Source organism: Heloderma suspectum, chromosome 2, assembly GCF_057233095.1.
Source record: "Heloderma suspectum isolate Gila_16-S chromosome 2, 16-S_ref, whole genome shotgun sequence".
NCBI classification, from domain to species: Eukaryota; Metazoa; Chordata; class Lepidosauria; order Squamata; family Helodermatidae; genus Heloderma; species Heloderma suspectum.
Genome location: NC_139459.1, coordinates 37,217,693 through 37,242,349, shown reverse-complemented (window position 1 = coordinate 37,242,349; position 24,657 = coordinate 37,217,693). Strand labels below are relative to the sequence as shown.

Below are 24,657 nucleotides of genomic sequence, written 5' to 3'. Positions count from 1 at the left end.
ATTTTGCAGGAAGTAATACAACACAGACTGTAATAGGTGGTTATAAAGCCATTTGGATAATTCTTAGGACAGAGCAGTAACATGAAAAATAGGGTATACGAGACAGATTATTTCCATCATCTGTTTGTTGGTAATCAAGAGAGAGAGAACTTCCAAGGGCATTACGAATAACAATGTCCTGGAGACAGATGTGTATTGTATTGTCTTAAGACTAGCCATTTCCTTACAGTAATAACTACTAGGACAGTTGCATTTGAGCAAGGACAGAGAAACAGCAGCAAGTCTAGAACAATTTCATTTATTTAAAATTATTTTTAGGCCACCTAAGCATCAGCCTAAAAATTAACAAAAAGCCAGCGAAAACAGGTGGGTCTTCAGAGATTTCCTGAAGACCTGCATAGAAAGGGCCTGAGGGCCCCTCAATGGAAGTTTATTCCATAGGTATGGAGCCACTACCAAAAAGGCCCTCTCCCTTGTATTCATCAACATACCTGCCCTTGGCGGTGGGTAAGTGAGAAGGCCCTCTGTTGGTGATCTCAAAGTGTGGGCAGGCTCGTACCGGTGAAGGTGATCCTTCAAGTAACTTGGTCCCAAACCATTTAAGGCTTTAAAGGTTAAAGCCAGTGCTTTTGTTTTGTCTCAGAAATGCACTGGAAACCAGTGCAGCTGGGCAGTATCAGTGTCACAAGAGCTGACTGCCCAGCTCCCACCAATATCTGGGTAGCCATAATCTGAAGTTTCTGAATCATCTTTAAAGGCACCCTTTAAAGATCAATGGTCTTCTGCAAGTGAAATCAAAGGTAGCAGGCTAATCCTATATTGGGTACACATGCCTATTAGAGTGCCTTTCTCTGGCTTTCTCATTTCTCAAAACTGTCTTATCCTATCCTGACCTTATTTGTTCCATCTTGTAGACAGGTCAGAATGGGGTTGTGTTCCTAAATGTATGCTTAGGTTTCCTTTGTTGTAGCTGGCTCCATATTGGAGGAGGAATGTGGATTAAAAATTCTGTAAATTAAATTGCATTTAACAAAAATTAAAATGTCTGGAACACTATCACACTTTATTATGCTTAAGTTCCTATTAAACATTAAACAGTTCCAAATTAGGCCTTAGTAATTTCCTATTTCATGCTATTCATAAAGCTGTTGTGTTTTAGCAACGAGCTTTTTCTTTTCTCGTCTTTGTCCTGTTCCCTCTCTTTTCAATCATGCGCTAAGTGACCAAGGTTTCTCCAGTTTGGACTCAGAGCAGTTCCCACCATAAAGATGGCCACAGAACCAGGCATAGGAATCAGTAGAGTGGGAGACCGCTAGTATTTATAATGGTGGTGGTGGCAGCAGCCATTTCAATAATTCTGATTTCACTTTTGTTTCTCCAGAGTTCAGGATTCTGTTTCCTCAGCTTACAGGGGTGCTGACCCTGGCCTTCTTTATTCATAATTGTGTCATTACACTGCTTAAGAATAACAAGAACCAAGACAACAATGTAAGTAATGGCATGAGGCGTTTGTATCTGTAGATAATAGAGCCACTCTTGTCTGAGCTGCTTTTCGAAACTAGCTGCGAGGTGCACAAAGGGCTCATGGTCTCGCTGCTTTCCCCACAACTCTACCATCTTCCCTGCTCCTCCAGGTTTGTGCGCATGCTATTGGTTGTGTGAATTGGTGGGGAGCCAGCAGCAGGCATAACTTCCACATACTGCTAGTATGTACTGGGGAGAACAGATACCTGGGGGATTTAGATGCCATATTTCTGTGTAAGAGGGAGGCAACCATAACTATTGCTTTGGCTAGTCAAATGCCATAAATGGATTTCAAATGCAAATGGAAGGGCTCTTGTTTTCATCACATATCCTCTCAAACTGACAAAACTGCAAAAACAAACAAAAAACAACAACCCCAGATAAAAAATGTGACACACACACAACAAATGAAAATGAAAATCTTAGAATGCCAACTTGCAGGAAACCATTACACTGTACCAGGGATGGCTGACTAGTTTTTTGACTGAGGAACACCAGAGGGTGGCTGTTCATTTGCATACCATCTAGTTTGCATATTTATTGTATGGTTTATTTATTATTACATTTATAGCCCACCTTTTTCCCTCTAGCAAGGAACCCAAGGCAGCTTACATGGTCCTCCTCTCCATTTTATGCTCACAACAGCCCTGTGAAGTAGGTTAGGCTGAGAGTCAGTGACTGGCCCAAAGTCACCCAGTGAGCCTCATGGCTAAGAGGGGATTAATCCAACACTCTAACTGCTGTAGCACACTGGCTTTCATATCCTTTTCATGGTCACATTAAATAATAACTAGTCTCCAAGTTATGGAAATGTATACCGCATGTGCAGCCTTCTCATTCAAAAGTTATTATCCTCAAATATGGGAAAGTTAGAATTGCATCTAAAGAAAACCTGGAATCCAAAGAGGGTTGGAAAAGAAATCTTGGGAAGTTGAGCTTCATTATACTTGCCTTTTCAAAAGCTCTAGCATATTTTGCAGTTACATTTGTACCTCCACGACCATGGGATTTAGAACCCTAGTTATGGAGTGGGGGAGCAGAATCTGTGGTTCCAAGAAGAACTTAGAAGATGTGGAAGAATCTGGAAAATAAATAAAAGTATATCAGAGGGTCCATGTTGCCAGCAGTAGTAGATCCAGTCTCCATCATGAGCTACAGGATCTTTGAGTTGAAATCTCTGGCTCAAATCTCAGCTTGGCCATGAGGTCACTCTGTGGCTGTTAGACAAGTCACTTCCCAATGTAATATGGGGATAATAATATTATAGAATCATAGAATAGTAGGGCTGGAAGGGGCCTACAAGGCCATCGAGTCCAACCCCCTGCTCAGTGCAGGAATCCAAGTCAGAGCATCCCTGACAGATGGCTGTCCAGCCTCGTCTTGAATGCCTCCAGTGTGGGAGAGCCCACCACCTCCCTAGGTAATTGGTTCCATTGTCGAATTGCTCTAACAGTCAGGAAGTTTGTCCTGATGTTCAGCCGGAATCTGGCTTCCTGTAACTTGAGCCCATGATTCTGTGTCCTGCACTCTGGGATGATCGAGAAGAGATCCTGGCCTTCCTCTCTGTGACAAACTTTCAAGTACGTGAAGAGTGCTATCATATCTTCCTTCGGTATTCTTTTCTCAAGGGTAAACATGCCCAGTTCTTTCAGTCTCTCTTCATAGGGCTTTGTTTCCAGTCCCCTGATCATCTTCGTTGCCCTCCTCTGAACCCTCTCCAGTTTGTCTGCATCCTTCTTAAAGTGTGGTGCCCAGAACTGGACAAAGTACTCCAGATGAGGCCTAACCAGTGCTGAGTAGAGGGGAACTAGTACTTCCCGGGATTTGGAAGCTATGCTTCTATTAATGCAGCCCAAAATAGCATTTGCCTTTTTTGCAGCCACATCACATTGTTGGCTCATATTCAGCTTGTGATCGGCAACAATTCCAAGATCCTTCTCGCGTGTAGTGTTGTTGAGCCACGTATCCCCCATCTTGTAACTGTGCATTTGGTTTCTTTTTCCTAGGTGCAGAACTTGGCATTTATCCCTCTTCAATGTCATTCTGTTGTTTTCTGCCCAGCGCTCCAGTCTATCCAGATCACTTTGAATTTTGTTTCTGTCTTCCAAAGTATTAGCTGTCCCGCCCAATTTTGTGTCATCTGCAAATCTGATCAGCATTCCCTGCACCTCCTCCTCCAAGTCATTAATAAAAATGTTGAAGAGCACTGGGCCCAGGATTGAGCCTTTGGTTCTAGCTTGGTGCTTAGGAGAGCTAGTGGCTCCGATGTCAGTGGGGCAGTGAATCCGCTCCAGGTTTCAGTCAGAATTAGTCAGAACTCTAAAGCAGCTATCCAAGGTGTGAAGATTGGTTCTAACTAAAACCTGGACTGGATTTACCACTCCACTGGCATTGGAGCCACCAGCCTCCACTGGGTTAAAAAGTAGAGCCACCAGCCTCCGCTGGTTGAACCCTCAAACAACCCCTGCCACCCAGGTTCGGCCACATGACAAACCATGGCAACCCTCCGCTAGGGGTTGAGTATTCAAAATGGCCACCACCACACACCGCAACCCACCATGGCTTAGATAAGCTGTGGTCGGCTGCACCGATCGTACAAACCTGCCCTTAACCTCCACTGATACATCCATTAATTCTTGAGGCGAACAAACACTTTGGATAGCTCCTTTAGAGTTCTGACTGGTCCCGACTGAAACCTGCAGCAGATTCACTGCCCCACTGACATCGGGGCCACCAATCTCCACTGAATTCTCTGGTCCCTCGGAGAGCATCCCATGGACCATAGGATATTGCAGAGTTCCCCCTTTTGATGTTGTACACTGCTACAACCTTGGGAGGAGAAATCCGAATGCGGATGTTCCCCTCCCTCGCTGCTGCAGAGCTTTGACTCTGGGTGAAAAGCGCATCTAGTGGAAAAGCAACAGAAAAGAGGATGATGAGGCGAAGATCTTCTCCGCTGCTCCTTTCTCCCACAATCTTCTGCTTGGGAATTTGTGCCAAAAACCCACTAATCAATGTGTATGAGAAGTGCAAACATCCCCTGTTAACATGCAGGTTCAGTCAGTTTTGTCATGATCATCGCACTTGCACTGTAAAGTTGCACTCTTCCAAAATGTGAATGCACACAAGTGGATTTTACAACAGAGAAGGATGTTACTCAGTGCCAATTTCTATGACATCATAATGCCCCTTGAGGACTGGAACTGGAAAAAGGATTTGAACAGAGCAACAAAAGTCATCAGGAGTATGGAATGCCTTCCAGACGCAGGGAGGCTAAAAGATCACTGGGGTTCTTGAGCTTAGAAAATGAATGACTAAGGAGGGATATGATAGAAGCATATAAAATAATGAATGGCTGAGAATGAAAATGAGTTAATAGGGAATACACGTTTACAGCTTTGTTTCATACTGGAATGAAAATGTACCTAATGAGATTAACACGCAGCAGCTTAAAACAAAGGAATGCTATGTTTAAAATTGCTTCAGTAGGCTGTGGAACTCACTGCCACAGGTTGTGAAGCTACTGGCCAGAACTTTGATGGTTTATCCTAAGGATTCTCAAAGATAACTAACCAGTGCCTTAAATGAAATATTGAACTAGACTGTTCTCCTAGTATAAACCCCTTTTTTAATGCTAAGAATATTCATGTGCAACAACAGAGAGAACTCAATGCGACCATTTTCTATTCATCCCAGTACTTTTTGTTTTGCAAGAAGTGGTTTAAATTCTTGTGTTTTTCCTTGCACCAGCCCTTTGAGGTAGGTTGATGGTATTTTGATCTTATAAATGAAAGGACTGAAGCTGAGAGAGAGAGAAAGCAACTTGACCAAAACCACACATGGCTACGTTCATACAGAACGCTAAGCCATGGTTTATGTTAACCATAGTTTGTTGCTTTAGCCAAGAATTGTCTTGCAGATGAGCAAACAAACTGCAACTTCCCCCCTATGTCTGGATTGTTTATCTGCTGCCCATTTTGTCAACCTTTGGAGCAATTTCATTTTCAGGCTGCTCTTGTTGGGCACCTCTGTTTCAGGGCAGGCAGTAGTGCAAACAAGCCAGGGATAAGCTACAGTTCTGGGTTCCAGCATTACAACAACGCAGACTTCCTAAGCCAACAACAAATCATGGCTTCTGTTTGTTATTGTAGCTGGTTAACAAACCATAGTTTGTTTGCACGGATGGGTTCAGATAGAATGGCAAGCCAGATTTCAACAAACCACACCGTTGCTTAGCATTAAGTGTGAACCAGGCTGGTAAGTTGGCAGAGGTGGAATCTGAACCCAAGCGTTCCAGATCAAAGTCCACGGGACCATACTGGCTCATAACGTTCCAGAAACCAGTACTGACATTGAAATGAAATGGTTCTTAATCTGTGGCATGGTTACAATTAAGTCAGTGTACTGCAGTGGTTAGAGTATTAGTCTAGGACTGGAAGACCTGGATACAAACCCCACTCAGCCATGAAGAAGCCAGTCACTATCTCTCAGATGAACCTACCTCACAGGGTTGTTGTAAGAATAAAATGGGTGGGAATCAGGTATGGTGGAAAGGCAGGACATAAATGTAACAAATAAATAATGGCCTAGAAGCCATTTTTACTTCTGGTATATTATTTATTTATTTATTTATTTATGTTTATTTCGTTTCTATACTGCCCAATAACCGAAGCACAAAAATTAAAACCAAACAACACACAATAAAACAATTTAAAATATATAGAACATTAAAACCACAATATAACAATACAACCACAATAAAACCTAGCAGCAGTGCAGGAGTTTAAAATACAGATTTAAAACAGCAAAGCTAAAAATTTAGAATGCTAAAATGCCTGGGAAAATAAAAAGGTCTTCACCTGGCGCTGAAAGGAATACAATGTAGGTGCTAAGCAAACCACACTAGGGAGCTCGTTCCAGAGCCGGGGTGCCACAGCAGAAAAAGCCCTCCATATTACTGCCATATTACTTGGCATGTGAAGCTTTTCCAGTCACCAAGTAGAAGCCACCTAACTGTCTCTACCTCTGAGGAAAACCTGGGGCTACTCCCATTTCCCTACTTGTCATGAGGGATTACAAGCAACGACCCCTAGACCTTCGCAAGCTACCTAATTTGTCCTCCTGTTCTTTTCCCCATCTTGCATCAGGAATGTCTCTTTTTCCCCCATGGAGGCTTGTATATGGTTAAGGCATTAGGAGGGTGTATTTCATAGCCACGGCAGGGATTATGTGGGAATCCTGAGTTTAAGGTTGCCTGTCTATTCCTCTCATTTTAATTCCTCCCCTCCCCACCCCTGCCCCTGTTTTTCTTGATTCCATCTCCAAGCAATGCTTACACAATGTCTTGGACCAGAGCCATCATTTTTATGATGTGTTTGTGCAGTTCTTTACGTGGTGGGCTGCTGATCTGTGTCTGGCATTCTAGACAGTGACACGATGCATTTTAATAACTACCATCCAGGTCTGGTCAGTCAGCAAGTTGACTCCTGCTTCCTGCATCTTGTTTTCTTCAGCCTTGTAATTAAACAGTTGCTGGTTGCCTGTGGTGAATTACAGCCTCCAGGTGACCAGACAAAGTACTTGTTTCCCCTGCCTCCATTTCCCTCCCACTGCTGTAGCACAGTGCTGTTTTTCCCAGCTTGAAACACAGTGCCAGAAGGGAGACCAGCAGCTTGTTAGAGGAGAAGCGGGGTGAGTAGAGCAAGGAGGTAGGCGATCACTTCTCTAAAGAATATGTGTGAAAAGATGGGGCACCTCCTCCTTAGTTAAATACTTAAGGAATGTCCCTGGGGAAAGTTGCAAGGCCCATACCTCAGAGGTAGAGCATATCCTTGTATGTTGAAGAGCCCAGGTCTGCTCCCTGGTATCTACAGTTAAAGGATCTCAAATAGCAGGGCTGAGAGAGCCCTAAGAGCTCAGAGCGCCAATAGACAAAACTAGGCCAGATGGTGCAGTGGACTGACTCTGTATAAGGCAGCTTCATATGTTAATGAATATGTTTGTGTAGACAAAGCTAGCAGTTTAAAATGCGTCTGAGGGTGAAATTCTACAGAATTTGGTCAAACGCTGTACCAAACACTGCTTTCTTGTTTATTCTTTTTTAAAACAAACCAACCAACCCAAGTTTCTAGCCCTCACAGTTACAGAGGTACTTTGAAAACATGGAGGCCTTTATAAAAAAGGCCTGTTTGAGAGTTGTGGGTATATTCTCATAGTCTCCAGTCATTTTATTATTGTATGCTCCTGTTGCCCCTTACTGATCCATGTTTTCTCTTCCTACCGCTCTCCTTCTTACATATATAAATAAATGAAGAATGCAGATTGAACTGCAATAGCTGCACTCCTAAACACATGTATTAGGGAGTAAGTCCCGATAAACACAGTGGGACTTACTTCCAAGTAAACATGCATAGATTTGCACTCTTTCTCTGACCTGGTTCACACATAACAACCAACCATGGGTTAATGGACCTGTGGTTGGATGTGGCCGTTTGGGAGTGCACATGCACTCTGCCTCTCGCCCACTTGCCACTTCTGCTTTGCAACCCGGAGTTCTAACTCAACAGTGAACCATGCGTTAAAACTCCCTCTCAACAACCTAGAGTTCTGTGTTCATTCTGAACAACCCAGGAATGGGGGTGTTCCTGGGTTGTTTTCTAAATCAGATGCAAAGTGGAAACAGTGAGCAGTCAGGATGGAGGCAGCACACACTCTCACTCCCATAGAGTTATGTGCAAACCAGGTTTGTTGGTATGTGTGTATATAATCTCCATCTCTGTGATGTAAAATAAGCACATTTGCATTTGTGGTGGTTTGAAACATTGATTCAGTTGCAGAACCTGACCCAATCCAGAGAAGATCTGTGCATGTGGTTGATGCTTTTTATTTTGGCTTGCACTACTTGTGAAACTTCAGGACAGGATGTGTGTGTTTGTCAGTATCAGAAGCAGCTTCCAATGTGCCCCTCCACACACATATTGTTTTATATAAATGTGCAGTTTTTCTACTTTTAATGCAACCCTTCCCACCATGATTATTTATTTTCGCTATTTCTTGAAAGAGCTAAAAAGGCTTCAGTATGTATAAAATTGGGGGTGGGGAGTACAATTTCCACAATTTACAGACCTCTCTTAACCACGTTTACCCAGAAGTGCATCCAACTGAGTCTAAATGTTCCCAATAAGTAAGTATGTTTAGGACTGCAGCCTCTGTTTTTTATTTCTATACTTTAGCAGAAAATCTGGCCTTTTCTGGCATAGCATTCAGATTACTCTGATTCCCTGAAATTCTTAGTTCATTGTGGGGGAAATCAACATGTATGATTAGAGCAAAAATTAATATATTACATAGAAATCAGGCCATGTGCATAAAACACCACCAGTAACCCTTTAAAACAGGGACTCTAAGGCTTAGAGTTTTGTCTGCTTTTTTGGGCACATTGCTAGGAAGGAAGGGAGATAAGAGGCAGGAGAGCAGGCAGGCAGGCAGGCAAGGCCAAGCTGGCTATAGCCTGTGCCAGGGGTGGACAACATGTGGTCCGTGGGTTCCATGCAAACGCTGCTACCCCCCAGAATGGGGGAGTCCCCAAAAATGGTGTCTGTAGCAGCTACAGAGGGCCCAAAGGGTCAAAATTAGCTTATTTATTTCAGATCAGATTGTTGGCCCTTCCAAAGGGTACAGAGCCATGATCCAATACTTTAAGCCACCGATGCTATTTTACACTCATTTAATCAATGAGTGTGATACAGTAAATGAGATTCCACCATTTTTCATTTAGCTTCTTCCACTATAGTTCCCTGAAGAGTGGCTTAATAAAGTTTGCAAAGTCTCACCAATGGATATTGGTTTGAGAGCTATTCTTGCAGTGTTGCCCACCTCAGTGAAACAGTGATACCCCAAGCACAACTAAATAAAATAATTTATTCAAAGAAGATACTTGACTATGATTCCTACTAGCTGCTTTGTAACCCATATTTTTGATGCAGAAAGACTTTGTAATACGAAATAATTTTTAAGCCAGAGAGCTGAACCAAAATTCACTGATCTTTGGGAGAATGTGATGGCTTAATTTGCTTTGACCTGATCCAAATTAAGCTTGCTTCTTTCTTTAATGCTTTGTTGAGACTGAACAGTAAATTGTTTGGGTTTTTGTAGGTGTGTGCAGTTGCATTAATACTTCACATATTCCAATAAAGTGTGTTTTTCCTTGCCAAAATAATAATAATGATTAATAATAGAACTGTATCCATCTCATTAAACAATAAAGAAAAATAGAACATTGGTTATGGGGTGGATTCGAAATGCAATAAATACATAATACATACATAAAAATCAATACAGTCATATCCTAATGGAGTGGGGACATTTCATTTAATGGAGTGGTTCCATTTACAGCGGCTGCAGAACCACCCCTACCTTTAAGTAGGGTGAGGCAGTCACCTCAGATAGCAGATGCTAGGAGACAGCAGCAAGGTGTTTGAAGAGAGAGCTCTGTGCTCCCTAAGCTAACCTGCTGCCCTCAGGTGCAGTGGGGAGTGCTGTTACATCCCAAGCATTGAACTGAGATTTATTTCCCAGTCCAGTCATCTTTTGTATGTAGAATGGGAGCAGGTGCCATCTTTGCCTCAGGCAGCAAAATGTCTTGGGCCAGCCCTGATGGAGTGACAGTTAACAAGGACTATCACTTGCCCAAAGTTCAGACAAATTGTGATGCAGTATTGTCTTGTAGCTCACTCCTAATATCACAATTAAATTTGCTGTTCTGTTTTGTTTGCTGTGGTTAAGACGCTGAACTGCAGACCGGAAGGTCGGCAGGACAGCAGTTCGAGACCCGAGTGCTGCGTGACGGAGTGAGCTCCCGTCTTCGGTCCCAGCTCCTGCCAACCTAGCAGTTCGAAAGCAAGAAATTGCAAGTAGATAAATAGGTACCACTTCGGCGGGAAAGGTAACAGCGTTCCGTGCACCTCGGTGTTCAGTCATGCCGGCCACATGACCACAGAAGCGTCTTCGGACAGTGCTGGCTCTTCAGCTTAGAAACGGGGATGAGCACCGCACCCTAGAGTCAGACACGACTGGTTGGGGACACCTTTTAACCTTTTTTTTGTTTGCTGTTTTTCAACTACAGGTCAGAGATCTTTCTATTGCCTATGGTCTGGTAATTTTTACATACCTCTATGTTGGGGTGTTAATCTTTGCTGCTTTCCCATCTCCACCACTGAGCAAAGACTGCATAGAACAGGTAGGGAAAAAACCCCATGTGTACTGAAATTGTTTAATGTGCTTAGAATTGATGCGAATGCCTGCCTTGTTCTTTTTTCTTCCATCTGCATTTCTGTTGACTCTAATCTCTGTAGTATAAGACACTGCCCACGCTTGATTCCTATCTTGGCACCAAGCCAGAATTCTGGACAATGCTGCACATAAATAATACTGGATTTGTCTGGCCAAGGCTGTGTCAGCGGCGTGGGTATTAACTGCAAGTTGGCATCAATCTGAAATACCCTTCTAATACTTGTAACATCTGCACTGACTTGGTGAGAAAAGACATTCATGTGGAGACAACTCTGGGTTACTTTCCCAAACTCTTGAGCTTGTTCGACAATTATCTCAGCTTAAGGAGCAAAGATATTGATGAGTCTTTTGCTCACATGCACAGGTCCTTTGTGTGAGCTGTGAGTAAACCAGGAACTCTAACCAGAGTTTCCCATTTTCGTTCAAATCATAGTTGCCAGTTTGGGAACCTATCAGGATCTTAAACTGTGATTTGGAGTGACTTGTTCCAAAGGTGGTTATCATAATTTCCTGGTTTGGACAAAATGAAAAACTATCATTTATTAGAGACTTTCTAGGTTTTTTGCATTTTGTGCAAAAGGAGGAGCAAAGAGGCTGCATGTGCAGGCAAAATCCTTGTTCATCATTCAGCTCGTTAAGCTGTGCTGTTGCCCAAACTGGCTCAGTAACCAAATAAAGAAGGACAAATTTTCCCAGCAGTAGGGTGAGATTTATATAGCATGCTGCTCTATACTCTGGAAAAATGGAGAGCAATATTATCCATTAAACTAAAAAAGAAAAGAAAAAATTGAGAATATTAAGGAGAGGATCAAATTAGGAGAGCACACCAAAAGGAACCTATTACAGGTTGTTGTGTGATTTGTGACAACCTGTGTTGCGTGGACTGAGCATCCTTCCTCTGATTCAGGTATAGGAGTCGAAGTCTGCTGCCAGCAGAGAATACAGAGTCCAAAGTCCCCCGGTTCGCTTTCATGGAGTTAGTAAAATCTAGCCTGATATACAGGGGTGAATTCAGACAAATAATGGAGATGGTGAAGAATGGCTCCTTGGCTTTGACATAGTAACTGTCCTGTGAATGAGATCAGAAGCTGACACCCTCCTGGCTCGTACCATGTTTAAAAGGAATTTGAACAAAGGCAACCAACTAAGATATCACCTGGTGGCTATATTAGATCAGACCCTTCAGACCAAAGGACATCATGCCAAACAAGTGGCTCCATAATTGTCTTTGCTAACATAGCTGTTCATTTGATTCCACCTTCTATCTGGAAAGATTGTGGCAATTTTCACTTTGTTTCTGGTCACATGAAGATGCAAGCATGGTATAACTTGAGAATGGTGCTGTGTGTGTGTGTGTGTGTTTGCTTGCAGTTGTTTGTCTATCACATATTGGGTTCCTGTCACATGTTTTGGGAACTAAATTATATAGTAGTGTGATGCTATTTGCTATGTTTGGCTCTTTGGATATGAGTACGTAAAAAAACATAATATAAGAATCTGCCCCAAGTAGTAATCGGATATACTTTAGAAAATTGCTTTATACAAATGCTTGATATTCACTGTTTTAAAATGCAAGGAACCAGACTACTGTGGGTAATTGGGGTGTATTTCAATTCTGTTTAAGAAACAGGATCTTAGCTGTGCATAACTTCATGCAAAAATGTCTCGAATATCATGTGGATGAAGCAATTATAAGGCTTTCCAAATCCTATCCTATATAACAGGGGTGGGAAATGTGTGGTCCTCCAGATGTTGTTGGACTGTAACTCCCATCAGCCATAGCCAGCACAACCATTGGTGAGGGCTGATGGGAGTTGCAGTCCAACAACATCTGGAGGAGCACACATTCCCCATCCCTGTCATATAATCTGTATTCACAACAATGATTATTATATTCATTGATTTAGAAATCCTCCTAGTGTATAGTTTATGGAAGCAGAAGAAAAAACACAGTATAACAGATCTGTCCTTGTTGTTGTCTCACTAGCCTTTCCTTTGTTAGAATTTTTTAGACAATTTCCCCAGTAATGACATCATGTCATTTCTTGCAAGAATATTCCTGCTGTTCCAGATGGTGACGGTATATCCACTGCTTGGCTACTTGGCCCGAGTTCAGCTTTTTGGACATATCTTTGGAAATGTTTACCCAAGGTAAAGACTACTCTCTTTTCATGCCTTAGCACCTCTCTTTTCCCCTTAGGACAGATGGCCACTGCTCACTCCCCTCTTGGTAGGCTAAAACTTTAGTAGTGAGTCATGGTGGCTCCCCACTTGGAATCCTTTTGCAGCTCAGGAGTTGCACGATGCTTTGGGAATCCCAAGAAAGTGATCCAGTACCTGCTTGATCTTAAGAGTAGCTGCTTCAAAGCCTTTAAGAGTGCTGTGTGGTTAGGAAGTAAGTGGGGCCAAAATCTTCCTGGTAGTATAAGGAGATGGCATTCCCTCAGTCAGATGCCAAGCATTGCAACACTGTTGACTCTAAAGCCATTCTGCACGCTTCTGCCAGCTAACAGGTTGATAAGCTCTTTTCATCCGTTACACTGCTGCTCTTCTTCTCCCCATCCCATCCCATCCCTGACTCTTCATGTGCATTTCTTGAACACCTGAACAGGGGGCTGTGCATAAAGTTGTCTCTGTCCATGCAACTGGGAGCCATACCTTTGCATTGAACTGGAGGAGGAGCTAATGTATGAAAAGGGCTATATGGTCTGGAATGACATTGGTACCATAAAGCTTTTATTGCAGCTGCTTCATACCAACCCTCTGACCTTGGAAACTAAGTTTCCAACACCTTTTTCCTAAAAGGGAGAATTCTTTTAGAAGTGAGACTTCTTTTCTTTTTACCTCCTAATCCCGTATGGAGCATCCTTTCTGCAAAACCCTTAGGTACGTTTTGTGGATCCTGTGTCTAGGCTTGTTTTGCCCAGTGTCACCTGCCTTCCCAAGTTACAGAAAAGGCCCAGGGAATCCTGAATTCTTCTGTTGGGTGACTTTTTGGAGGAATGTTTCTCTGATATGCCTGCTATTGGTCAAGAAATTTAGATAAAATTGCGTTGTTTACATTTTTATCCCTCCTTTCTTCTATGATGGCATTATGGGGGCATACATGGGTGGTCTCCCATCCAGGCACTAACCATATCCAGACCTGCTTAGCTTTGGAAAGGTTGCTGCATCACCTGCCTTCAGATACATGCCCCCTGGCTAACATCAGTGGTGGCTAAAAGAACCAGCTACTTTGTGGAACTTATGTGGCTGGTCACAACTCACCATCACAACCTAGTGATGGCTATTTGTAATGAATATTTGTTGGTAGCATCTGTGAAGAGCACATCTGTGGGTCTTATTAGAACTGGGCTACTACCTACAAATGTTAGAAAAATTAGGATTCCTAGATTTGTAGAAAAGTGTGACTAGAAAAGGTGATAGGTTTAGCCTTTTGATTTGGAGAATGATTTTACCAGACCTGATCAAGTGAGTATTGGTTAAAACTGTACACAAACATTTGAAGCTGGTTATTTGCCTTTCAAGTTTGATTGGCTTGCTTAAATGTTTTCTCACCCGCTGGACTCTTTAGTAAATCTTCTTAGCTTCATCTTTAAACTCAAGAATCCTTTTGACAGGATACTGCCATGAATTTCATCGTCTTTGAAATTCAAAGTCAACATTTTCTTTAGACCCAAAACTTACAGATGTGGAAACTGCTGTTTTTATAGCTGCTGGCAACAGAATTCTAGAAAAAAAAGATATATAAAAACCAGATTGTTACAATATTGAAATAAAAATGCAGTCTAACTCCCACTATTTGGCAATAAGTTCAGTACCCCTTTCAATCATATTTAAGCAGAAATTAAGCAATTTATCTGCTACTCAGTAACACTTCCCTGACAACTGAGTTTGTTTAGAAACACATTGTTCCTGGGCTGTTTTCCTAAGTGGGGTCTGTCAACTGTCCAGAGGTTTCAGCTACAATGGATGTCAAATGTAAGACTCTGCCTCCTGATGGGGATGGGATTATGGGAGCATATTACACCCATGGTCTGGCATCTATACTGGCTTCATATAGTGTTGAGGCTTGGTTCTAAAGTGGTGGGTATATAGCCCATAATGCCTTGGGCCCACCATCTCCTCAGTGCTTGAGCCTCAGTGCTAAGGTTTACTAAGTGTATGCTTGTAACCAGGGTTTCCAAAACGTGTCCCCCATCATGTACAAAAAGCATCAACTGACAATTTGGTGCCCTTATGTGGTGCATAAAATCTGTTGCTTGAGGCAGTTGAGTTGATTTGCCTCATGGTAGAGCTGGTCCTGCTCTTAACAGTTCCATTCTTGTGTCGGCAATGACAAGGACACACTGTGAGGTATGTTTGATGACTGCCACAGATAGTGGCAATCATATTCCATTTCCTCTTGGAGACTTCATTTGTACCCACCCATTCTCCAAGTAGCCAGTGGTGAAGGGTTATGGGAGTAGTAGTCCAAAACAAAACAATGAACTTGAGCACACTCCGGGAGAGAGCGGAGGACAGGAAGGCTTGGCGTGCTATGGTCCATGGGGTCACGAAGAGTCAGACACGACTTAACGACTAAACAACAACCGTCCAAAACATCTGGAAGGCACTAGGTTGCCTATCCCTGGTGTGCTCTGACTGGCAGAAGCTCTCCAAGGTCACAGACCTTATTGAAGTAGAGATGCCAGGGACTAAACCCATGCAAAACATATGCTCTGCCGCTGGTTCCTCCCCAATATCTGAGGGAGGGATTAAGCTGTGACTTGCCCAAGTCAACTTGAAAGTTGCATGTGGGTTCAAACCTGGGCATTCCAGTCGAAGCTCAACACTCTGTCCACTACAACTCACACTGGTTGGTTTTAAAAAAAACACCAAACACACCCCTAATTGAGTATCTGTGAAGTAACATTGTAAGGCCTTTCAATTTGAGCTGGCTTGAGAGAGTCAAAGTAAACCTGGTTCAGACATTCGGCATTCTGTTCTTCATTTATGATGTCCTTAAAAGCTGTTTTTTTTCTACTGGAAGTACCCAAGGTGGTGAATAGAATGTTATGGCCACTGTGTGAACAGAATGCTGGACTAGAGGGACGCTTGGTCTGATCCAGCATGACTCTTAAGTTCTCCTAGATGCTTTATTGAATTGTAATGCAAAAGTTTTATATTTACTTTCCCAATTCTTTTGCCTGCTACCCAGTGCTCAGAAGGAGGATGGGTTGGGCTATGGCAGGGACTGGGAACCTCTTCCAACCTGAGGGCCAAATTCCATTTTGGAGAAGCTGCTGGGGGCTGCATTCCAGTGGGGGGTGGGGCCAAAGTCAAAAGGGGTGGGGTCAAAAATACAAAAAAAAAAACCCACCACCCCAGCATATTGTAGTTTAAAGCTCTTGCTGCCAGTAACTTAGTGTTATTTCAGCCTTTTTAAATGGGGGGAAAACTACTCAAAAGGCCAGGAACCATGAAACGATCGATGGTTGGGGGAGAGGGGGTGAGGCCATGTGAAGACTGCTGGAATGTTGGATAGGGGCCCCTAGAGGACCGGATTTGGGCCCTGGGCCTGAGGTTCCCCAGCCCTGGGCTATAGGATGTCAGAAGAGAGGAAACACTCAACCTTTGGAGAGTTTTGATGGAGTTTGTGCAGAAGCTCCTTCCTTGCAAGCTGTGTGAGCAACTCCTGGGACCTGATGGAAGGAGGGTAGGCAATCCTTTTGGGCCCTGGACACATATGGCAATTTGAGAAACTGTCCTGGGCACAACCACAAAATGGCTGCCATGATGGGGAGGCATGGTGAAGGACAAGTAACCTGCCCCCAAAATACTATGTAAGACAGAGATGGGGGCTAAGCCCCAACACACTGAACAGCTCCTTTGATTCCACAGCTTTCAGTACACAGCAATTCTTGGCAATTCTTGTGTTAGTTAAAAAACAAAGTAGGAGGGGTAAGACGCCTTGCTGGGCACCAAGAAAGGAGTCCAGGGGTGCATTGGTGCCTGCAGGCTCCATGTTGCCTCTGCCCTGTGCTAGAAGAATATGTTTGCTTTGCATGAACTGAATGGAAACAGCTGCTTGCGACATAATCTAATCAATGGTAGAATATGTGCTGTGCTATAAAACCTCATATTCTACCCCGCAAGTTCTCCTTTGAGATAAGGGTGCCTACAGATGTCAAAGTGCATTTACAGTGCTTTGAGATTTCTCTTTAAATATGCAAATGTGGCTGTAACATTCTAGTGAATCGAACATTGGCATATTCTCTTCCCTGCTGGCCAGCAGCCCTCTTGCTGCTGCCTCCTGATGAGGAACAATCCACCCTGGTGCTGTTTGCCTGAAGTAGACAGATGAAGAACCGTTTCCATCTCTCCCAGCAGCAACAGCAGCTGGAGGTGATAGTGAGGGGGCAGGCAAGTGAGCAGGGAAAGAAAGTGCCATGCAGTTGAGTATCTTGATATGGAAACATCTCAGCTTCCTCCTGACTTAGAGAACTGACTGTGGGGCAGAACATTCCCCAACAGGAGGAGAAAGAGGACAAGGTGGCAGCGATAGCATTGGCCAATGAGTGGAAAGGCTGGTTCTGCTGTTAAGCTGAGACAGACAACTGCCTCAGGTGGCAAATGCTGTATTTGCATTAGGAGATGGGACTTGTTCAGAATGTGAAAATCCTTTATTTTTCTAGTTAGAAAAGGGTAAATACCCTTCCTGTTTATATCTCCAAAGATCTAGTTTAATGAAAATTGTTCCTAAGCATAAGCCCTGCAAATATAAACATTTGTTTAATTTATCAAAATGCTTAAGGTTTGCTTGTACTTGTGTACGTATTTAGTGTAAAGCTTTCCACTCTTCTGAAGATTCTTCCTCTGGTATTCATTAGTCTGATTGCGCAGCTCAGATCATTTCCTGGATCCCAAATGCCGCCTTTCATGTGGGAATTGTGTTCTAGAGTGTGTAACTCTTTGGTTTGCAATGGTTGTCCTTTTTGTTTTTTAAACTTCTGCATGCCAACAAAAAAACAAAACAAAAAAATCTGGAAAACTGGAGTGCAGCCTACTCTGCTAGCTACATTGTTTTCAGAAGAATTGCCAAATCATACATACCCCATTTGAGAATTAGCAGTGTCCAAACATTCAAGAGAACTTTTTAGGACCTGGCTCTTGGAGGATTCAGGAGATGTCAGGCTTGTTGCAAATAAAATTAATTACCTTTAGTGGATGAGTCACAGAAATGGAAAGATTTTCACTAGCTTACTGGAGCTAGTAAAGAGGGCTGTTCTTGTGGCACTGTATAATGTAGATGGTTTGGTTTTTCTCTTTCCTTACAGTTGTTTCCATGTGCTGCTCTTGAACATAGCCGTGGTAGGAATTGGGATCGTGATGGCCAGATTTGATCCAAATATAGGGGGAATTATAAGGTACTTTTGCTTTTGAATTTGTTATGCCACTGAAGTTCCTTGCTGAAGTCGGATGCAGTCTGTCAAGTGAAATGCTTATTTTAACCCTGTAATAGTTACAGCCAAAGCTGGTATTTGGTCAGGGCGCACGAAGAAAATGAATGAGTTTCATGTCTGGTCTCCACATGAATGAGGTGACAGAATCATAAACTAGTAGAGTGGACTGTACCACTTCAGTCTGTAGATACCATTTTTAATGCTTCCCCACATGAAACAACTAGCACAGCACGGAGGAAGGTTCTAGCCTAGCCCACTCCCTTGTGTTCTCAGAACTCCATTTTCTCATTCCTAGCTAATTCTGCTGCATGTATAGACTAGGGCCCGGTTCACACAACAGCCCACTGTGGCTTAATTTACCTGTGGGGGCTGTTGTGTTGTGCTGGGTGCCAGCAGGCACTATTTTTGCATAGCGCCCACGGGTGCCTGGCTCGTTGTGTCATGTGAAGGCTGGTGGTGTTTGAGGGTTGTCTAACCCTCAAACAACCCCTGCTTGCCTAAGTTCGCACGACACAGTAAGCTGAACGCCAACAGGCACCATGGAAAAATGGCGTCCATGAGCGCCCAGCATTACACAACAGACCCTATGGGTAAATTAAGCTATGGTCATGCAAACCAGGTCTAGCCCTCACATTACAGCTGCCACATGGACTGATTTACAGTAAGCCCATTCAGACAACCAAAACTAGGTGGTGGGAGGGAGCTCTCTTATCCTTGTGTAGCATGGTGGTCATCTCGTTGAGCAAAGTTGTCAGGACAGTTTTACACATATCTGCTTCAAATGCATAGTACAATGTGCGGTAGGAAGTGTGGTAAAATGGTAATAAATATCTATCTAGATTGGCATCAAAATGTTTTAAAGCTGCAGTGTGTCATCCGAATCGGGTCAGTCTCTCAGTCTTAGCCACCCTGTCTGTAACACAGCGATAATAATGCTGACCTTCCATACGGGCCTGCTGTAAGGATTATTGTGAAGTGCTTTGAACACTATAATGCGCTACATAAATTCTGTTTATTCGTATTTTTTGAAATGCAGCACGCTGCTGTATTGGAGAGGAGTGTTGGATTGCAGCGGTGGGGGAGCCATTCACACATTAGTGAACAAAAGGGTTGTGAACACAGGATGATTTTCTTAAAATCAAATTGGTAGGAGTCCAATGAGCTGTTCTATAGTGTCCAGCAGCATTTTAGACTTTGTTCAGCAGGTTCTCTCCCTGTGCCATGCCAAAATCTGCTTGGGAACACACCTGAGTGTTTCCGAAGTGGTTTGCTATGTGGCACGGGGAGCTGCTTTGAGAAATGCAAGCCCAAAGTTCCCCATTTAGCAGGTAGAACATAATAGCACGGTTTCTTGGATCTTGGACATAGTTTCTACAAGCCCATACAGAAGCTGTTCTGTATCAAATGGCACCTGCGTGGGTGGAGCAGCCGTTCAAGGTCGGCAGTTCTTATCGGGTATGCAAATACCATAAGGGAAGGAGGGGTCGCTGATTACAGGGAACAAAAAGGGCTGCCATATTCCGGCCATAGCAGCAATTTTAACATTTAGCCAGGCTTTTAAGAACTGCTGCTCCTTTTGTTGTGGGTTGATGCATTTCCCTCCCTGCAGTAACATTTCTAAGGCTGCACCCCTACACCTGCTTATCTGGGTGTAAGCCTCATTGAGCAGACATGTGTCGGATTGCACTGTAAAAAGATTAAGATACAACCTTTTGCTTCTTCCTTCCCAGATATTCTGGAGCAACGTGCGGCCTGGCTTTTGTATTCATGTATCCATCACTCATCTACATAATCTCTTTGCATCGGGAAAATCGACTGACATGGTTGGCACTAGTTGTTCACGTTTTGATCATCCTCTTAGGAGTGGCTAACCTGATTGCACAGTTCCTACTATGAAAGTAAATCTTAGGTCAATTTCTTTCTTTACAAAAGGTACTGGGAGTTCCAAAAAGTTACCTTGAGCAATAGCATTGTAAAAGGTGTGCATTTGCCCTTCCTTGGGTGTTAACTTGCTCCAAAGAAAAGCTGCACTTTAAAACAGACTCTTCAAGAAATGGATGATGCACCTACAGTCATGGTACATCATGGCAAATTGAAGAAGCCAAGTCAATTCCTGATGCAACTTCAAGAAGTACATTTTTAATTAAGTTAAATTAAACTTAATTTATTTCTTAGGTAAATGCTTTTTTTTACATGGAAAAAGCCATCTAAGGAATTTTATATAGAGAAAAGGTTTGTTTCAGGTCAGTTGTAGGCTGCATGACTTTCCTGCAGCATAACAGAATAAAGTGATTTTACTGGTTTTTAAAATTCTACATCACATTTTACACAGTGGTGATGTGAAAACTCTATGCTGAAATAGTTATACAAGTGGTTTGGGCTCTTTACAGTTGAAATGTCATGCAGATTAAATCCCAGAACATTACTAATGGTCTTAAAGCTATATCTTTGTTTTGATACCTCTTTGAAAATGTAACCCACACCGTATTTGGGGAAAATGGATTGCTCTTGTCTTAAGTACATGGTCATACTTAAAAACATTTTTGTGGGATCCTGGGGCAGGAGTGAGGGGAAACATGCAACCCCACCCCCTTCTCTACTTGTAAGATTTGTGGAAGATCTAGAATCCATTTGAAAAGCTCTGTGGTGTGTAAAATAATGGTGAAATGTCGTATTTTAAATTTCAAACTTTGGCATGCATGGGCAGTATCCAACAGTGCCATTCCACAAACTCAAATGGTGCTAGTGGAGCTCCACTGAATCTTTCTGTTGCGCAGATGGTTGCCCATTACACTTAAGCAACCGGTTGTGCAACAGGTTGCACAACAGGATGCACAAGCATAATGCACAACTGCTTGCACAAATGTAACTTTAGTTGGATTCTTCTCTTGCGCATAGTTCAGAACCTAGTTTCCGCTAGCACAACATCATTTGTGCTAACAGAATGACACAGTTGGATGCTGCTATATGTGCACAACTGCCCCCTTGCCCCAAAGTGTGGTTATGAAAAGGTCAGCATATTTCCAGGCACAATTCAAAGTACTGCTTTGACTTTTCAAGCCTAGGCTGAGCAGTTCTAGCAATCCTGTATTTATCTTATGCTGAAGCTGGAGATACAACACCACTACACCGGTGGAATGGCCACCAAATCATATACATAGCCAGCAGAGGAAGGTATAAATACCCAAGAGGAGAATATGAAAACAGTGGAAAAGCAAGAAACATACCCCTGTGCCCTAGTAACATCACCACATCCACCAACTGGGGACAGTGCCAGCAATATTGCCTACAGGTCACTCAGTCACACAGGCAGCCAATGAAGTCAAGATGATCGTGGCACACTCCCTGCATCACCACACCCAAGGTGATGCCAGAGGGGCCCCACTCCAGCAGCACCCGTGCATAGGGCATGATGTTGCAGGAGGTGGGGGAGTGCCCCCACTCACCTTCTGCATGCCTGGCAAAAAACAAATGTCAGGTCAAGGTCAAAACAGAGGGAGCTCCTGGGACCCAAACCAGTACGCAGACACCATGGAGCAGCTCCGTAACCACTTTGCCCTGGCAGCAGCTGTAGTAATGTTGCACATCGTGGAGCATTTGTCCCTCCCCTCATCCCCAACCCCCAGTCATAGGAGCCAGGAGCTCTGGTGGAGCAGCTCATGTTTTACGTGCTAGTAGTCCCCAGTTCAAATCTAGAGGACAAGCCCACACTAGGAACAATGGACAGTTCCCCCCACCAGCACATCTGAACCGATCAGCAGGAGTGTGTCCTGCTCTAGATCGAGTCTTGGCTGTTTGCAAGCAAGGACAGGGAGCAATGCAATGGAGTAGTCAAGTTGGCAAGCACACAGGTTTCAGTCCAAGGAGGTTTAAGCTAAGGTAGGAGTGGTCAAAATCCAGGCAGAACGCAGGCAGGCAACAAGGATCAGGCAGCAGCAGGAGTAGTCAAGATAACAAGCAAGAGGTCAAACACAGTAAATCAGTAAAGTACATTACACAGTCCAGAATTAGGGCCATTGAACAGTCCAAAAGGTCAGGAAACAAGAGCATCAGTCACAGGGCACAATTCAGGAGACAAGGTACATGGCAGGGGCTGGATAGACGAAGTTGTTCCAACACTGGCTGAATTTCCAGTGAAGGCTTTTGAGCCCAAAGCCAGCCAGACCCCACCTGGAGCTCAGCTGCAGCAATCAGAGCTCCCTTTCCACAGCCTACTCCTGAGGAGTCCCTTTCTCCTGAAGAGACCTTTTCTGGAGGCACTCCTCCTCACAGGAGCCCTGCTAGCCTGTCACTTGAGGCGATGACACTCCCGGGGAGCGGGGGGGAGCTCAGCCTCTGCCTCAGTGGCCCTGCAGACACTTCCCCTGAGGGTCCAGGCTCCTGTGGGTCTGGTGGTAGTCCCTGGTCTGAGATACCCTGGGCTTCGGGGGCCTCTAGCTCCTCCTCAGAGGAGGACTCCTCCAGTCGGGCATGACAGAGTGTTGCACAGACTGCTATCCTGGCCCCTTCATGAGCCAAATCGCTTTTTTGGCCCCTCCCCTCAGCAACCTGTATAACCAATTCACCCGCTACCCTTGTTGCTGGATATGCCCTCCCCCATCTCCTCACCTCCCATTCTCATCCCTCCCTCTCCTTGCCCTCCACCAACAGACTCACCTTGGCAGCAGCCTATCTATGCACCCTGAGATGTTTACGCCCTCACAGTCCAGGGAACCAGAGTGAGCAGTGGGAGAGAGGACTGCTAGCCCTGAGCCCATCAAGTTTCCTATGCTGCCCCACTTTCTGAGTCCTATTCTGAGGCTAGCTAAAGTCAGGGTGAATCATTACCAAAACAGGGTCTCTCTACATCAGCCTCCCCCAACTTGATGTTTTGGACTTCAGTTCCCATCTGCCCCAGCCAGTATGCCCAGTGGCTGGGGATTATGGGAGATGTAGTATAAAGCATCTGGAGCGGGGCCAGATTGGGGAAGATTGGATGAAGTTATATCCCGAGTCAAAATTGGGGATTCCTGTTAAAGTTAACATTCTAGATCACCCCATTACACACAGTCTGTTTAAGGGGCTCTTCTGGCAGAGACCTTGTTAATGCCAATGAACCTTGCACTGGTGTAGTGCTTTGAGGATCAGCACGCCTGTCTTCTAGACAGGATGTTAATGTGATAGGTCTTCATAAAAGATGGACTTTGAAAGGTGTGCGTTACGTGGGACACATGTTGCAACATGATAGCATTCCTGTATATCCAGTGTGTGTTCCTTCCTGCAGGATTTCTCAATCTGGAAATCTCCCAAAGTTGGGAAATTGTTTGTGTCGCTGCTCTACTCCCTATCTGGCAACTCTGTTTAAACATGTAAGAACTCAAGCATACACCAACTGACACCAGTGACAGACGCCTAGAAAAACTAATCCACTGTCAGTGATGCAGTGCACATAGCAGAGGTGATGCACTGGATGTGTGCAATCTCCCTGTTCAAATGCCGCCTTCAGCTGCTGTGTGCTCAGAAGGCAGTTCCTGCAACCTGGGACTTCACCAAGTGGCTTGTTTCTTCTCCAGTCACCAAGGAGGCCTTAAATTGGAGCAGGGAGCAAATGAGTGAGATTAACATACAACCTTGTGTAACCCTCCACTGATCTTGTATTTTCTTGCAGTGCCAGCAAATGGAGACAAACTGTCTAGTGCCATTGGCATTCGGTTCCTTGGTTTGGCTTTGGTGTCTTTTTGTAAAAAGGTGGCTCAATCTGAAACAACAATGTGGGAAACTGAAAAGAAAATAAATGAATTGGTGCTATTTTAATGTTTTAAAAAATGTATTCTTGTGCGTGCAATAGAGTTTAGATATTTTTGGTCATGTACAATGAAAGACGCATAAGCTGTACCCTTTTCTATACTTTCATGTGGTAGAAATGTGCATGGCTGATCACTTTTACTTTACAACTGTTGGAGCCCATGTTATGTACATGCAGTTTGAGAAGCTTGGTTTACTAAGTTATGGGAAGTAATAATGAGTCCCTCTCTGTGATGACTGCACTGAAGTCTCAACATAGCTGGAACAAATTATGATTAAAAGTTGTGCTATCTTACAGATTTTTGAGCTTACTCTTTCCTCTTCCCCCCTAAGTTAACAGCTACTCCCTAAGTCATTTCTGTGGGAGAGAGTAAAGCTACATAGGCAGATTTTTAAGTACCTGGCACTGGCATTTCTTGGAAGTAACCTCTAAATCAAGGGTGGGCAACCTGTAACCCTCCAAATGTTTTGGCCTACAACTCCCATCAGCCCTAGCCAGCATAGCCAATGGTGAGGGACGATGGGAGTTGTAGACCAAAACATCTGGAGGGCCACAAGTTGCCTATCCCACTCCTGCTCTAGATACAGGCAAATCTGGTGCTATTCCAGATGG

General features: G+C 43.8%; 2 protein-coding genes across 5 annotated transcripts in view; both read left to right on the top strand.

The window, feature by feature from the left end:
- The window catches only part of SLC38A9 (solute carrier family 38 member 9), a 57,264-nt gene extending 32,926 nt beyond the window's left edge, over positions 1 to 24,338 (top strand). For 3 of the 4 annotated variants that reach the window (XM_084833257.1, XM_084833254.1, XM_084833255.1), the window contains 5 exons: positions 1,382 to 1,488; positions 10,649 to 10,762; positions 12,818 to 12,966; positions 18,135 to 18,224; positions 19,991 to 24,338. In XM_084833257.1, the coding sequence (XP_084689383.1) occupies positions 1,382 to 1,488; positions 10,649 to 10,762; positions 12,818 to 12,966; positions 18,135 to 18,224; positions 19,991 to 20,156 (626 nt within the window). In that variant the 3' untranslated portion in view covers positions 20,157 to 24,338. The remainder of the gene's footprint in view (positions 1 to 1,381; positions 1,489 to 10,648; positions 10,763 to 12,817; positions 12,967 to 18,134; positions 18,225 to 19,990) is intronic. The other variant, XM_084833258.1, reaches the window with a different exon arrangement.
- The window catches only part of PLPP1 (phospholipid phosphatase 1), a 150,329-nt gene continuing 149,351 nt past the window's right edge, over positions 23,680 to 24,657 (top strand). The window contains exon 1 of the mRNA XM_084833259.1: positions 23,680 to 23,851. Within this exon, the coding sequence (XP_084689385.1) occupies positions 23,701 to 23,851 (151 nt within the window). The 5' untranslated portion in view covers positions 23,680 to 23,700. The remainder of the gene's footprint in view (positions 23,852 to 24,657) is intronic.